The sequence below is a fragment of the Carassius carassius genome, chromosome 18 (genome assembly GCF_963082965.1).
Source record: "Carassius carassius chromosome 18, fCarCar2.1, whole genome shotgun sequence".
NCBI lineage: Eukaryota > Metazoa > Chordata > Actinopteri > Cypriniformes > Cyprinidae > Carassius > Carassius carassius.
The window spans coordinates 32,658,220-32,675,464 of NC_081772.1; the positions used below are offsets into that span (position 1 = coordinate 32,658,220).

The 17,245-nt window shown below is 42.6% G+C and overlaps 1 protein-coding gene across 10 annotated transcripts in view; it reads right to left on the bottom strand.

Moving 5' to 3' along the window:
* Positions 1-17,245, bottom strand: part of epb41l2 (erythrocyte membrane protein band 4.1 like 2) — an 87,313-nt gene that overhangs the window by 33,795 nt on the left and 36,273 nt on the right. For all 10 annotated transcript variants that reach the window (XM_059499247.1, XM_059499246.1, XM_059499252.1 and 7 more), the window contains exons 5-9: positions 10,377-10,481; positions 9,656-9,698; positions 4,169-4,244; positions 3,843-4,061; positions 2,763-2,850 (exon numbers count right to left, since the gene is read on the bottom strand). In XM_059499247.1, coding sequence (XP_059355230.1) covers positions 2,763-2,850; positions 3,843-4,061; positions 4,169-4,244; positions 9,656-9,698; positions 10,377-10,481 — 531 coding nt within the window. The remainder of the gene's footprint in view (positions 1-2,762; positions 2,851-3,842; positions 4,062-4,168; positions 4,245-9,655; positions 9,699-10,376; positions 10,482-17,245) is intronic.

Here is a 17,245-nt window from a genome sequence, read left to right on the forward strand (position 1 = left end):
GCGCTGATGACACCTAATTTATTTACTTTATATCTTCAAGACTTAAATCCTTGTATGCACATTATTGCTGTTACTGTATTTGGCTGCGTTGTTGCAAAACTCAAATGTAAACCTTTTATGATTATGAGGTTTTTAACTGACTAAAGTTATGATTACTGACTTATATATATATATTTGATAGACGTGACGCCATTACGTCGAGTGTAAAAGAACCGCTGAAACTGGATCATTGAATCGAACCGTCCGAAAGAACCGGTTGGCGGAAAAGAATCGAACTTCCCATCACTAGTGTTTTGCTTTTATGCCAATGACTGGAGAGCAGAGTCATGTGGCTACACACACGCTAGTATGCTTTTCAGGGGGAAGTGTTAATAGGATTAAAAAACCGAAATAGCCGACATGGGAAAATTACATCGGTTAGAGGTTATGAATTTCGGTTTTGATTACTTTTCGATTAATCGTCCAGCCCTAGTGTGAACACTATATACAGGAACAGAGAGCTAGCTTTAGAGTTGATTAGCCATTGACAACATTCACTGCACGTCTGACACACACCCACAGAACTAGACAATACCAGTCTCATTTCAGTACCACTGATGCACTACTATGTTTTTATATTAATATTTAGAATATTATGTCAATAGTTTTATTTTTTCAGTTTAATTTTCACAACTAATGAAAGGTGTTTTTCATGGTTTTAGTTGTATATAATGTATAATATCTATAATAAAGGTCATAATATTTGCATGAATTTTTATTAATATTTAGCATTTTATTTTTTATTTTTTTAAATAAATGTTTAACTTTTTTTATTTACTTTTATTAGTTTTTGTTTTTTTCAAATAGGTCAAAGTAGTTGTATTATTTTTATAAAACTGTTAGTATATCAAGTTAAACTAATTGAAATTCATATGTATATATATGTGTACACACACACACACACGTTTATGTTTTTACCCAATTATCTAAGCTAACAGAGTGTGTTAAAAATGTAAAAGATTGGATGACAAATAATTTTCTCCAATTAAATTCGGATAAGACAGAGATATTAATTATTGGACCAAAAAACACCACACAGAATCTTGTAGATTACAATCTGCAACTAGACGGATGTACTGTTACTTCCTCTACAGTCAGAAATCTGGGTGTTATATTAGACAGCAACTTGTCTTTTGAAAATCATATTTCCAATGTTACAAAAACTGCATTCTTCCATCTTAGAAACATTGCCAAGCTACGAAACATGTTATCTGTTTCTGATGCAGAAAAGCTAGTTCATGCATTCATGACCTCTAGACTGGACTATTGTAATGCACTTCTAGGTGGTTGTCCTGCTTCGTCAATAAACAAGCTACAGGTCGTCCAAAATGCAGCAGCTAGAGTCCTTACCAGGTCAAGAAAATATGATCATATTACCCCAATTTTACAGTATCTGCACTGGTTACCTATTAAGTTCTGTATCAGTTACAAATTATCATTACTTACCTATAAGGCCCTAAATGGTCTAGCTCCTGCGTACCTAACTAGTCTTCTACCACGCTACAACCCATCACGCTCCCTAAGGTCACAAAACGCTGGACTTTTGGTAGTTCCTAGGATAGCAAAGTCCACTAAAGGAGGTAGAGCTTTTTCACATTTGGCTCCCAAACTCTGGAATAGCCTTCCTGATAATGTTCGGGGTTCAGACACACTCTCTCTGTTTAAATCTAGATTAAAAACGCATCTCTTTGGCCAAGCATACGAATAATGTATCTCTTAAATTGTGAGTGTAGTTGCATCTGATCAAATGTGCATTCTTATTCTTTAGCTTGGGTTAAACTAATTTTACTTTGTTGGATCAGCAGCTATGCTAATGATGTCTCTATTTTGTTTCTATGTTTTGCTAACTAGGATTTACACAAGCTCCAGTCTGGATCCAGAACACCTGAGAAGAGATGATGCTGACCCTCAGAGGACCCCAGATGATGCTAACCTTGAATCAACAACAGCACTAACAATTATTGCTACATGTGTGACTGCATCATATAATTACTATTAATTAATAATATTGATAGTTCATCGTCTAGCTGACTACGTCTTGTATTATTATTATTATTTTTATTTTTCTAAAATCCTGTCAAACGTGCACAAACTACTAGCTACTACTAAATATTGTAGAAACATAATTTTCTGTAAAGTTGCTTTGTAACGATTTGTATTGTAAAAAGCGCTATACAAATAAACTTGAATTGAATTGAATCTTATTTGACTTCAGTTTATTTCAAGTAATGCACTTTTCTCCAGTGTTTTAGTTGAGGATAATAACCCTGACTAATACAGCACCATGTGTCAGACCTGAAGGTCATGAGATTCTCCAGGCTGAGCTGAAGTGAACTGAACGTCACAAGCTGCACCTTCAGTCTTCAGAAAGACACACACACGAGAGAGACACACATACAGTTTGGGCTACAGACTGCTATCAGTCCCACAGGGAAAGAGCTGGAGAGCTGGTCTTCCTGTGAAGCTTTAAAAATGGCAACAGAATATTTTTCCCAGACTCCAGCGTGCTCTCGCTGCCGTACACACACTAACACACACAGTGAGTGTTCGTGTCTCGCTGCTCCCGTCGGGTCTAGAGGTCAGCAGATCACAGATCTAATGATAACGGTGGTCAGGAATGTAATGTGTGCTTGATGAGAAGTGGTCTGCTGTGGACTGATGAGTACAGAGACTTCCTGAGACATGAATCTGCAATCAGATGGTGAGATCTGGAGATGTATTACCTTGGCGTGATGCAGGTCTACACCATACATGGACAGCTTCTTGGCATTCTCCAGAAACTGGGCGTCTGATTGAGCTGGAGTCATTCCCCTGGAGGAGATACGAGACAGGGGTCATCAGCACTGAGCAGACCTGTGGTCATCATCACACCTTGGGCTCTGAGCATCACTAACAATCAGCTCTTGTGTTGGCTGACTGAATCACACAGACAGAAGCCTACACAGATATTCCTGCTGCTGAGACAGGTCTGACTCCACTAGTGACGTCACAATCAATCTGTTTCCAGTTATTACCTTACATTTAAAATGCGCAGACTGCAAAGTTTCTAAAATGAAAGACCTGCACAAATTAATCTTCCCAACAGGACACAAATTTAAATTCAGCTTAATTAAACAGGGTAACTACAGAGTTAAATACACAAGTATGTAGATATGTATTGAAATCGGTGTACTAATATATCATTATACTTGAGTGATATAGGATTTGTCTGAAATAATACTATATGTTTAAAGAAAGGCAATAAACAGATTATTTTGCAGATACTAGTGAAATCTACGTATCAAATGGGTTAAATAATGTTCTTGGTATTTCCTTCCTATGACAGGATACAATTAAATGCCAGATACAGCTTATTGCATAGCCCAAGTAATAAGATCCAAAAAGAAAATGCAAAATGAGAGACTTTTAATAATTAGCCCAAAATAGAGTGGGAAATATCTGTATGTTGTTCAAACATATGAGGGGATCAAACAACCATCCACAACACATTACATGATCAAGTAAACGCTGTCATAATTCATCAACAGTAGATCATAAGCAAACACTTGACACATCTGTGCATTATTCACTGATTGCTCAGAAACTGCAGGCCTGTAGAAACAGTGTCACGTTTGGACTTTGAACATACAGCGCTCACATTTAATGAATGAAATCACATCCCATTTGAACTTTAAGCTCTACTGTGATTCCTGCTCCTCAGTTTGAAACCTCTTATAATGACAACAAAGACTTCTGCCATACTTTATGATGTTAAATTTGATCAAACTGAATAACAGACATGTTACGGATGTCTGTAGTCAGACCTGTGGGACTTCTGCAGCTCCACCACCTTCTCCTCCAGCTCCTTGGTCTGGTTCGGGGCGAACTGGAAGTCTGAGATGTAGTCCAGACGATGCTCGTCGGGGTCGTGGTCCCCAAGCTCCGCCTGCAGGGTGTAGGAGCCCAGCAGAGCGTGTGTGACGAAGGAGCAGGGCAGCCGGCCCAACGCAATGTCCTGCCTCAGCTGGAGACACAGCAGATACCTGCAGAGACCAGGAGACAAACTGTGAGACGCCACACCCGCAGCCTTTCAGTGCAACCAACAGATGAAGGAGAAAACATGCGGGCCGGTGGAGACCATCTTCTGTACCTCGTTATGTCCTCAGTCAGCTGAGACGGGTCCAAAGGGTAAAACTTCACACTGAACGTGAACTGCCACTGAGAGTCTGATGTGAAACACACAGAGAGAAAGAGAACCAGAGCTGATTAAAGGTGTGCTATTATGCTTTCTCACTTTTTCAACTTTAGTCTGTAATGTTGCTGTTTGAGCTTAAAAAAGATCTGCAAAGTTACAGAGCTCAAAGTCCAATTCAAAAGGAGATATTTTATTTAACAGAAATCACTTTTCACAAACTACAACGAACGACTCGTTTGGACTACAACACAGATTTTCAGAGATTTGTGATGTAACAAAGATGGAAAAACCAATCAATCCAAACCAATCACGACACACACCGGCCCTGCCCGGCCAACCAATCACGACACACACCTGCACGGCCAACCATTCACGACACACACCGGCCCGGCCAACCAATCACGACACACACCAGCCAGCCAACCAATCACGACACACACCGGCCAGCCAACCATTCACGACACACACTGGCCCGGCCAACCAATCACGACACACACAGGCCCGGCCAACCATTCACGACACACACCGGCCCGGCCAACCAATCACGACACACACCGGCCCGGCCAACCAATCATGACACACACCGGCCCGGCCAACCAATCACGACACACACCGGCCCGGCCAACCAATCACGACACACACCGGCCCGGCCAACCAATCACGACACACACCGGCCTGTCCAACCAATCACGACACACACCGGCCCGGCCAACCATTCACGACACACACCGGCCCGACCAACCAATCACGACACACACCGGCCCGGCCAACCAATCACGACACACACCGGCCGGCCAACCATTCACGACACACACCGGCCCGGCCAATTAATCACGACACACACCGGCCCGGCCAACCAATCACGACACACACCGGCCAGCCAACCATTCACGACACACACCGGCCCGACCAACCAATCACGACACACACTGGCCCGGCCAACCAATCACGACACACACCGGCCGGCCAACCATTCACGACACACACCGGCCCGGCCAACCATTCACGACACACACCGGCCCGGCCAACCAATCACGACACACACCGGCCAGCCAACCATTCACGACACACACTGGCCCGGCCAACCAATCACGACACACACAGGCCCGGCCAACCATTCACGACACACACCGGCCCGGCCAACCAATCACGACACGCACCGGCCCGGCCAACCAATCATGACACACACCGGCCCGGCCAACCAATCACGACACACACCGGCCCGGCCAACCAATCACGACACACACCGGCCCGGCCAACCAATCACGACACACACCGGCCCGGCCAACCAATCACGACACACACCGGCCTGTCCAACCAATCACGTCACACACCGGCCCGGCCAACCATTCACGACACACACCGGCCCGGCCAACCAATCACGACACGCACCGGCCCGGCCAACCAATCACGACACACACCGGCCAGCCAACCATTCACGACACACACTGGCCCGGCCAACCAATCACGACACACACAGGCCCGGCCAACCATTCACGACACACACCGGCCCGGCCAACCATTCACGACACACACCGGCCCGACCAACCAATCACGACACACACCGGCCCGGCCAACCAATCACGACACACACCGGCCGGCCAACCATTCACGACACACACCGGCCCGGCCAATTAATCACGACACACACCGGCCCGGCCAACCAATCACGACACACACCGGCCCGGCCAACCATTCACGACACACACCGGCCCGGCCAACCATTCACGACACACACCGGCCCGGCCAACCAATCACGACACACACCGGCCCGGCCAACCATTCACGACACACACCGGCCCGGCCAACCATTCACGACACACACCGGCCCGGACAACCATTCGCCACACACACCTGCCCGGCCAACCAATCACGACACACACCGGCCCGGCCAACCATTCGCGACACACACCGGCCCGGCCAATTAATCACGACACACACCGGCCCGGCCAACCAATCACGACACACACCGGCCCGGCCAACCAATCACGACACACACCGGCACATCCAACCAATCACGACACACACCGGCCCGGCCAACCATTCATGACACACATCGGCCCATCCAATCAATCACGACACACACCGGCCCGGCCAACCAATCACGACACACACCGGCCCGGCCAACCATTCACGACACACACCGGCCCGGCCAACCATTCACGACACACACCGGCCCGGCCAACCATTCACGACACACACCGGCCCGGCCAACCATTCACGACACACACCGGCCCGGCCAACCAATCACGACACACACCGGCCCGGCCAACCATTCACGACACACACCGGCCCGGCCAACCATTCACGACACACACCGGCCCGGCCAACCATTCACGACACACACCGGCCCGGCCAACCATTCACGACACACACCGGCCCGGCCAACCATTCACGACACACACCGGCCCGGCCAACCAATCACGACACGCACCGGCCCGGCCAACCATTCACGACACACACCGGCCCGGCCAACCATTCACGACACACACCGGCCCGGCCAACCATTCACGACACACACCGGCCCGGCCAACCATTCACGACACACACCGGCCCGGCCAACCAATCACGACACGCACCGGCCCGGCCAACCATTCACGACACACACCCCATTCACGACACACACCGGCCTGGCCAACCATTCACGACACGCACCGGCCCGGCCAACCATTCACGACACACACCGGCCCGGCCAACCATTCACGACACACACCGGCCCCAGCCAACCAATCACAACACACACCGGCCCGGCCAACCAATCACGACACACACAGGCCCGGCCAACCAATCATGACACACACCGGAACTATTCAAGCCATTCATGCCAGACTGCAGAGAGAGGTGTTGTAATAATCTAAAATGTGATAATATGTTTTTCAAACAACGTAGTATGAGAGTCTGTTCTAGTACATCCCCATAAACAAAATCAAGACCCTTTAAAAGAGAGAACATCACAGCGGAAGCCTTGGGCTTGAGGAGGATCAGTTTAGTTCTTCTGCAAACTTTAATATCACAAGTGTGAGTGTGTGTGTGTTTGTGATTGAGAGAGAGGGAGTGTGTGTGTGTGTGTGTGTGAGTGAGAGAGAGAGAGAGAGAGAGAGAGAGAGAGTGTGTGAAAGAGAATGTGAGTGTGTGTGTGTGTGTGTGTGTGAGAGAGAGAGTGTGAGTGTGTGTGTGATAGAGAGAATGTGAGAGTGCGTGTGTGTATGCATGAGAGTGTGTGTGTGTGTGTGTGTGTAGATGATCTGACTGTGTGTGCGTAGATGATCTGACTATGTGTGTGTGTGTGTGTGTGTGTGTGTGTGTTTCTTTTGCTTTGCACTTGGTTTTCAATAAAGGACAGAAACACAAGCACAGCCTCCTCAAGCAGATGTGCTGTAAAAGTCCAGGGTGGATGGGTGGTGTCTGATGTCTGTTCTGTCACTCACTCAACACAAGCTCTTGTTCATCATTCAGAATAATAAAAGGACAGTGAGAAAATTTGAGACTCCATCAGACATGATCTAGATTTTGATCGACATCCAGTCAGATGAGACGTGTTCAAGATCAGGCCGATATCTTCTGAAAAACAGGTCATCTCATTGGTTTGGTTTCTAGATGGTGAGGTTTTAGCAGCCAATAACACTCTGATACAGGTGAAAACTGAAGACAGTTGATGTTGTGTGGGTCAGATTTTTTGAAGATGGTGAGATTAAGTCACATGACCAGTCCATGCTGATGTCTAAACATGACTGAAAAATTAATCTGAGAAATGAGGAAACACTTTTTTGTATTTTGACTGCAATATGCTTTCATGTGCCCTGGACCTTGCATCTCAAAAGAAATGTTTTTTGAGCTTTTATTGGTTATACTATTATCATTCATTAATATTTTAAATTAGAATCTTCTATTTTCTGTTTTAATTTTAAACCATCATTTAGTTGTTTTGTTGCGTTTTTCCATGTCTGTATAGCTTATATTTCTTATATTAGTTTTATATTTTAAACTGTATATTTTAGTTATTTTAAGTCTATATAAAGTACTATATGAAAAATGTGTTGGCAACTAGATGAAAGGAAATACGTTTAAGTTATTTTTTTTAATTTAATTTTAAAATACATAATTTCTTGAAATGATTATGATTAATGTCAAGTTATGATTTTTTTGCTGGTTTTCCTTTAACACCCTGCTCATCGCACACTCATATGTCAGATGTTGGTTCTCTGGTCAAGCAGTAATAATTGCTCTGGAGCTGAACCAAAGCTCAATCACAGCACTAACAAATCAACAATCGTCCAGAAGCCAGACGGCTGAAGAAGTGCTGGGTCGGAGGAAGGAAATGAGGTGAATATAATCCACGGGCTCACTCACCACACAGACAGAATGAGTGGAGTATGCTGGACTTCAGGTCAGGTCACTGTGCTGTGCGATGACTCGGGGTCAGAGGTCAGGACGCAGCGAAGTCAACCTCATTCTTTCAGTAAGAGTGTCTAAAAACGAGGACACAGCTGCTGTTTTTATAGATGTGTCCTTCCTCTCCCTCTCTCACTCTCAGTCTGTCCTGTTTTTCTATTTTCAGCTCTCCTCCAGACGCAGACTGAGTCATAACAGCAGAGAAGAGTCTGATTCACCTGTGTGTGTGTGTGTGTGTGTGTGTGTGTGTGTGTGTGTGTGTGTGTGTGTTTCACATCCACTGCACCTGACAAACAATGGCACACTTCAGAGCGAACAGGAAGTAGAATAATTATCTAATTAATAACTACCACTAATAGTAGTAATAATAAGAATGACAATTCACCATGTAAAAATGAGGTTGTTACAGTTCTTACAGATGTTGCTGTTTTAGATGATGAACATGAATGTACATCTGCATCCTTGTTCCATATAGGATCAATAAATTACTCCTTTTAGTTTAAAACAAAAAATGCTTGTTAAAGGCTTGAAAGGTCCTCTGCTTTGAAAACGCAGCGTTATTCTATGTGCTGATGCCCCGCCCCCTTTGTTTAAATCACCAATAGCGTTTCGTTTTTATCACTGCTTGGGCCAGAGCCGTTGAGCTTGGTGAAGCCACAGCGTATGACAGTCACAGTCCTTTAGATTCAATATGAAACGGTTACTAAAGCAAAGCAGTGATCAGACTCATGCTGAGGATATGTAGTCTGAAAGGTGTGTTGTCTCTTCTGCTCGTCAGTACTGCTGAAGGGGGGCAAACTGAACTGATTTCTGCATGTCATTCTGTAGATCGATCATCAGAATCATGAACTGATCATCAGAGCAGGCATCAGTGTTTAGTTGATGGTTTTGATTGTGTTAGTGTGGTGTGAACCAGGAATCTGCTCTCACTCCACCCTGTGTGCGTCATTCCTGCGCTCTGATAATTACAGACTCTCAGACTGCAGATGTGTGCGAGGACGACACAAACCCACCCAGACCATCACATGAGGAGAAAGAGACAGCACGTACTGCGGATCTGACGCTTGATCTCCTTGTTCGGGTCCAGCCAGCACTGCAACACACAAACACACACACGAGTCCATCTCATCAATCATTTAATATGAGCTTATGTCTCTCATACTTTCTTGATTTGGGTGGTTGCATTAGATTACATCTCGACTGCATGTGCACTTTGTGTGGTAATGTCTTTAAAAATCTTGGTTAACGAATCTATGTGCTATTTTCATATATACAGCTAATGTAAAGCATGATTTCCCACCGCAGCAGAAAGAATGGTGGAATTTATTGTAGAAGTGGATTTACTGTATAAGGTTATTAGAGAGTGTAAATGAACAGATTTGGTGGGGCCCTGCTGAAGTGTGTCTGGATCATGTGTTTTTGATTACTGGCTCAATCAGCTGCACTGAAGGATGAAAACACCCTGATGCATGACGCTTGAGCTGGACTTCACGCTTCATCATGCGAGTCCTGGGTTCGACATCAGTATCAGTGTTTGTCTGTTTCAGAGCTAGTGATGATGTGATCACACAGGATAGACAACTTGACCATGAAAACTCACACAACATCAGAAGTGCATGAGGCATACGGACTGCTCTTATGATACAGTTCTGTTTTCTTGTTTCTGGAGTTAATGTATCTGGCTGTTGTAGTTCATCTCCTGCCCTGAACATGAACCGAACCCATGGCATGGAGAATGTCTGTGTGCTGTGTGTGTCTGTCCGTGTCTCACCCTCTGCTCAGTGTTGTCTTTAAAGCTCAGGCCAAAGTAATCCTTCTCCAGCAGATTCAGGTGCTCGCAGACTTGAAAAAAGAGGTACTGGCCTTTCGCCCGTTTCTGGAGAGACGATGAAGAAGAAAGATGTGAACACTTTACAGTACAGACGTACACTAACAGATGAATTCACCCTGGAGTATTTGGACATTTTGATCCAAAGAACGTCTGCCTATTTTTGACCGATGCCCTGTCCAAGATGCACAATAGATACCAAATAACAGTACAAGAATCCTGTTAATTTAAAGACAAACTGTTTAGACCCTGATTGTATTCACATCACTATACCCTTGCCAAGAGGCCAGAAATGGTAAGTGTAAAATAGATACACGATCATTGTTCATCATTTATTTCAGATGACTAAACACAGCTACAAATCTTTTATCACCGTTGTTCATAACTGGACTTTTAAATTGTATTAACTTTGTAGTCTACAGCACAACAAAGTAGAACAGAGCAATACAACTATACAGGTGCATCTGAAAAATAAAATTAATATCATGGAAGTGGTCTTTATTTTTTTGTAATTTAATTACAGAAAGCAAACTTTCTTATATTGTAGATTCATTGCACACAAACTGAAATATTTCAAGTTTTTTGTTTTAATTCTGATGGTTATGACTTACAGCTTAGAAAAATAAAAAATTCAGTATCTCAGAAAATTAGAATATTCAATTTTGAGCTTGAATAGTTTAATTAATAGATTAATTGTGAGTATAAATACTGCTACCTCCTGGGCTAGTTCAGAACATGCATCCACAATTATGTGAAAGACTAGTGACCTGACAGCTGTCCTGAAGATGATCATCAACACCCTCCACAAGGAGAGTAAGACACACAAGATCATCGCTGAAAGAGCTGCTGTTCACAGAGTGCTGTATCAAAACATATTCATAGAAAGTTGACTGGAAGGAAAAGGTGCAGAAGCAACATGGATGACCACAGTCTTGGGAAGATTGTGAGGAAAAGCTAATTCAAGAACTTGTGAGAGCTTCACAAGGAGTGGACTGAAGCTGGAGTCAGCGCATCAAGAGTCTCCACACTCAGACGTCTTCAGGAAAAGAGCTACAGCTGTCACACTCCTAGAACCAAGACACTCCTGAACCAGAGAAAACATCAGAAGCATCTCACCTGGAGGAAGGAGAAGAACTGGACTGTTGCTCAGTGGTCCACAGTCCTCTTTTCAGATGAAAGTACATTTAGTATTTCATTTGGAAATCAAGGTCTGGAGGAAGACTGGAGAGGCACAGAATCCACAGTGTGTAGTTTCTGAAGTCAGAGATGATTTGGGAGCTGTGATGTCTGCTGGTGTTGCTCCATTGTGTTTTATCAAGTACAAAGACCATCTAGCAGGAGATTCTGGAGCACTTTATGCTTTCATCTGCTGACAAGCTTTATAGAGATGCTGATTTCCTCCTCCAGCAGGACTTTAGCTCCTGTCCACAGACCATAAGCACATCCAGGAGGTTTGATGAACATGATATTACTGTGCTTGATAAGCCTGGCCTGAACCTCACAGAGAATCGATGGGGTATAGTGAAGAGGAAGATAAGAAACATCTGACAAACAACGGAGAGCAGCTGAAGACTTCTATCAGAGCATCCTGTGCTTCAGTAACACCTGAGCAGTGTCTCAGACTGATCTCCTCCATGCCACGCCGCACTCAAGCAGTCATTCATACAAAACTAACCAGTGCATAATTCAACCTGCTCTGAAGATCTTCAACATTTCAGTTTTGTACATTTTTTTTCTTTATCTTAGAGAAAATATTCTATTTCTTTGAGATACTGAATTCTCTTCCTAAGATGCAAGTCGTAGCCATCAGAATTAATACAAAAAACTCTTGAAATATTTCAGTTTCTGTACAATGAATCTAGACTATAAGAAAGTTAGATTTTTTGAATCAAATTACAAAAAATAGAGAACTTTTCCATGATATTCTATTTTTTTGAGCTGCACCTGTAAACAGAAATAGACAGACAAAACAAACATTTAGCCAACTTAGCCCTGTTAGAAGAAATAATCAAGACAATCAACGTCGGACAGGCAGATCACGTGGTCTGCAGGATTCCTGTGGCTTCTCTTCTGAACTGCTCCTGGTGTGAGATGGCACTGTGTGGAGCCGTGACACGCTGCAGACGCGAGCAGTGTTAATAGAGGGCTGAATCTAGTCTACACCGGAGGCGACAGCTGTCACGCCGCTAAACAGTTGTCACCCTGCACCAGCTAAAGTCTGTCTACACTGGACGCGACAAAGAGACCAGTTCAAAGTGCTGTACATAAAAGAAAGTAAAATAATAATGAAGAAAAATAATAACAAGAATAAAACATGCAATTTTAAAACTTTTTAAATTATTAGAAATTTTACTTATTTAAAATGAATTTAAAACAGTTAGAAAATGATTTTACATAAACTAAAATAAAAAAAAACAGTGAAAATGCAGTGCAATCAGTTCAGACATTGCACCGTGCTCATTCAGTAAATGCACAGCTAAACAGATGAGTTTTAAGTCTAGATTTAAATGTGACTAGTGTTTTAGCACATCTGATCTCTTCTGGAAGCTGATTCCAGCTGCGGGCGGCATAGTAACTAAAGGAGGACTCCCCTTGTTTTGTGTGAACCCTTGGTATTTCTAACTGACTCGATCCTAATGATCTGAGTGCTCTGTTAGGCTTATATTCAGTGAGCATATATGCAATATATTTCGGTCCTAGGTCATTTAGTGACTTATATACGAGTAAAAGTACTTTAAAATCAATCCTAAATGTAACTGGAAGCCAGTGTAAGGACCTGAGGACTGGTGTGATATGCTCAGATTTTCTGGTTCTAGTCAGAATCCTGGCAGCAGTGTTCTGGATGAGCTGCAGCTGTCTAATGGTCTTTTTGGGAAGGCCGGTGAGGAGACCATTACAATAGTCCACCTTGCTGGTGATAAAGGCATGAACTAGTTTCTCCAAGTCTGGGCTTGAAACAAAAGATCTAATTCTTGCAATGTTTTTTAAATGATAGTATGCTGATTTAGTTACTGCTTTGACATGACTACTGAAACTAAGGTCTGTCTCCAGAATCACAGAATGATATAAATATATATCACACAGATCATTGTGTCATAATTTATGCACTCTCATGTCATTCAAAACCTTTAAGTAAATGGGGTCCAAAACAACAATGGAGTCTATCACAGACTTTGACAGTACGGACCAAAAACAATGGGACTTTTTGTTTTTTAAATTCCATGGATAAAGATGATCAGGGTTGGAAGAATGTGATGTTGAGTAAATGAGGACAGAAGTGTCCTTTTGGGCTGGTATTTGAAGTATTCCTGTAAATGCCAGTGCGAGTCTGATTGGTGACTGCGTGGAGTCTCCGAGACGCTCTGAAGCGCCACACACAGACGCGGGGTTATAATGGGCCTATTGGAGCCGCTGGACACCAGCAGACAGTCATTGATGTGGACAGTGTGACTCTTGAGGAATGAGAGGCTGGTCTCCAGACACCAGGAGCTTCCAGCATTAGTCACTGAGGAACATCTGAAGACACAACAGCGCTGCATTCATACGTCTGCTCCAAGTGCTTATGCACAGTTTTTAATCAGTCGAGGTTTCTCACCCTAGAAATGTAGCTATCCATCCACCTTCGTCCCATGCCCCATGATGCTTTGCTCACATTATCAACCCCAAAGCTCAAACAAGTCTTTCTGCAGCAACACTGAATTTTACTGTAGTGATGTATGCTATATTAGACTATATTATGTTACATGTTTCCATGTTGTGTGAATAAAAAATGTCCCATGTTTATAAAGAACATTGATGGATATGCCAAAACACTTAATTCTCGGGTAACACTGGGATCAGAAGTGAAAAGAAGAAGAAATTAAGTTTTAAAGTGTCATGTGAAGAGTGAAGAGAGAAAAAATCTGAGATTCATTTGTTACATTATTTTTTCTGATGGATAAAATTAGAGCATGAGAGGAAATGTTCAGTCAAACGGACAGATATGGATCATTTTTAGTGCAATGCTATTATTTGAAATGATTTGTTTGGTTTCAGTCCTTCTGAGTCAAAGCCCCTCAAACTGGAAGCATTTGTGGTCATTTAATAAACAGTAGATGGACATGATCTTGGACAGACTTGGACAGAATGTTTAAATGATCGTGTTATGAGAGTTATAATTATTGAATGTGTGTTTTTCAGTTAGGTCTCAGTAAACACAGTACTGTAAACATGATTATAAAAGAGCATCCACCCCATTCTTCTCCATCGAGTGGAGATCTCTCACTAACTAAGACAAGATCTGACACAAGAAGCTGGACACTTGATCAATTACAGTACAAGTCTTGTGGAGCAGCAGTATGTGCTGTTGTTACTCATGTACAGCACTGCACCGTGCAGAAGTGGATTATTATGAGCTGTAAGATCACATGATCACAGAGACATGAATGAGCAGAATAGAGCAGATCTATGAGAAAGAAAAGAAACTAAAGGATCAGAGAGAGTGAATAAATGAGAGACAAAGCCTAGAAGAGCACGATGAAAAAAAGATGAACGAGAACAAAAGGAAGAATGAATAAATTCACTGTAGAGTAGAGGATCACTGCTGAGATGTTTGAGCAGGGTTTACTCAGGATCAGTGGAGAACAGGAGAAACCACAGAGAGAGATTGTGAATCAAGCATCCCATCAAAAACAGGATCTCTGCGCTTACAGCATTAAAACCCTGCTGTTATATAGGTCACTGTGCTCTGATTGGCTGAGAGCTCCTGTCCATCATCCACTCGCTCTCCACAGAGAGGACAGAACCATGTGTGTGTGCTCGCTGTCTCTCCGGCCCCACAGAGCACCGTCTCATTCAATATGAATTTAATAGACTATTCTGATGAACCTTTCATTATATTAAATAACTTACTAAAATATTAGATGTAACCGTTAAACATTTTATAAACGTACCATGCTTTCAAATGCTCCTGTGTATCGGAAAAATATTCTTGTTTGCCGTAACCCGACCGACTCTGTCAATTTAGCACCGGCTCAATTTTTTGTTTTTTTTGCTTTTAGTCCGACCGACTTGCCGATTGTAAATTTGCGTTAAGACCGACCAATTATTTTTTTACTCTTCGAACAACTAATACAAACGCAATAAAATACTATTAATTATATTTAAGTATTGTAAATATATAAATTGCCTTGGCCTACATACAGATGAAGGCTATCTTCTTTAATAAAAAAAAACCCTTGACGTCATCTGTGTTTACGGATGTCACACTGTGTCCTGTGCGTTCGCTTCGTCTCAGACTCTCACTCACTGTCAGAGTCAACGGCTCGCGCTTGGTAATGATGGCTGCGGCTGCAGTAAACTAAATGTTCACGGTCACTGTTCAAAGTCATACGGGTTCGGGCACCATAATACATCTAAAACATTCATTAAAACAGCTCGACACTGCTTTAACTTGGCACGAAGTTCTGGAAAAACTGTGCCCAGATCTTTTCCCATCCCTTCTCCTCTCTAGTCTAAATCCGTGACCGTGTCGACTGTCACTTTATGTTCGAAAATCTATTGCACGAATCAACCAACACAAGTTTCGAAAACGAAAATAAGAAAATGATTTTAACGACCTTCTCTCAGAGCGCGTCCAGGTTTTTTTTTTTTTGAACAGGCGTCACACAGCAACTGCAGCTTCGGACAAACACGCATAACAGCAAATAATACTTCTGCACAATGTTTCTCATTTTTACTACAGAAATGTGAATTCAGCCGGTATTCAGTCTCATACAGTTTCGGGCTTGAATCGCCTAGGGCTGTCAAAATAGCTGAAAGAACTAAATTCGAATATTTTACTTAAATATGATCAAAATTCGAATTGTATTCAAATTTTAAATGCATGATTTCAGTTAGGGTGAAGAAAAGCTTTATGCTTCTCTTCTGAAGCTTTGCATCGAGCAAAATATTACTGCATGTTCATTCAAAGCATTAAAATACATGACTGTGAAAAAACAACATAATATTTAAAATAATGTTTATGAACCAATTATTATTAATTAAGTTGCTTAAAGAACTACATAAAATAAATAAATAAATAAATAAAAAGGGCGGAAAACCAGTCACACAGGATACATTTTTTCATTTAAAAACATGAGATGCGCGAAATATGCGTTGTGTGAACGGCTTGGTTTCAGTTTTGATGTAAACAAGATCTTCTCCACATTGATTTTTTTTGAAGTGGCTTCAACTGGATAGGCTAACATAACCTTATAATGCAATGATACATATATTGTCATCGCATCTCGTGCGCGTACACGAGGTGAAAGATGAGAAAGCAGATACTGCGAGTCGAGCTCGTCCACCTTTGAGAGTTGTGTAGACACAGCTGTGCACGCGGCGAGGTGGACTGGAACACGGACCGGGATCGAATGTGGATTTTTCTTTTAAATTCAACGAATATTCAAAAAAATATTTTTTTTGATAGCTTAAGAAAATCGCTTATGCGATTTTTTTTTGTTGTTGTTGAAATTTAATCGTAAACACAGCCATGTTGAAGCCTGCAGTAAATGTTTTGCATTATGACAGTCCACACTGCTTATTGTTTTTCGAAAATGTTGCACTCCTGTTTGTCATTTTGCACGTAACTTCACACCAATAAATCATCAGAAATATTGGTCTTTACCAATATATTGAATCTTTACATTCCTCCTGCCTGTTGTCCATGGATTTACCTATATTTGGTTATTTGCCATATAAAACTTGAGACATGCAAAATCGATTTTACAATCGATTCAATAAACACTTGTCACTCAAATCAAACAGGATTTTTTTCACAAAAGTGACAACCC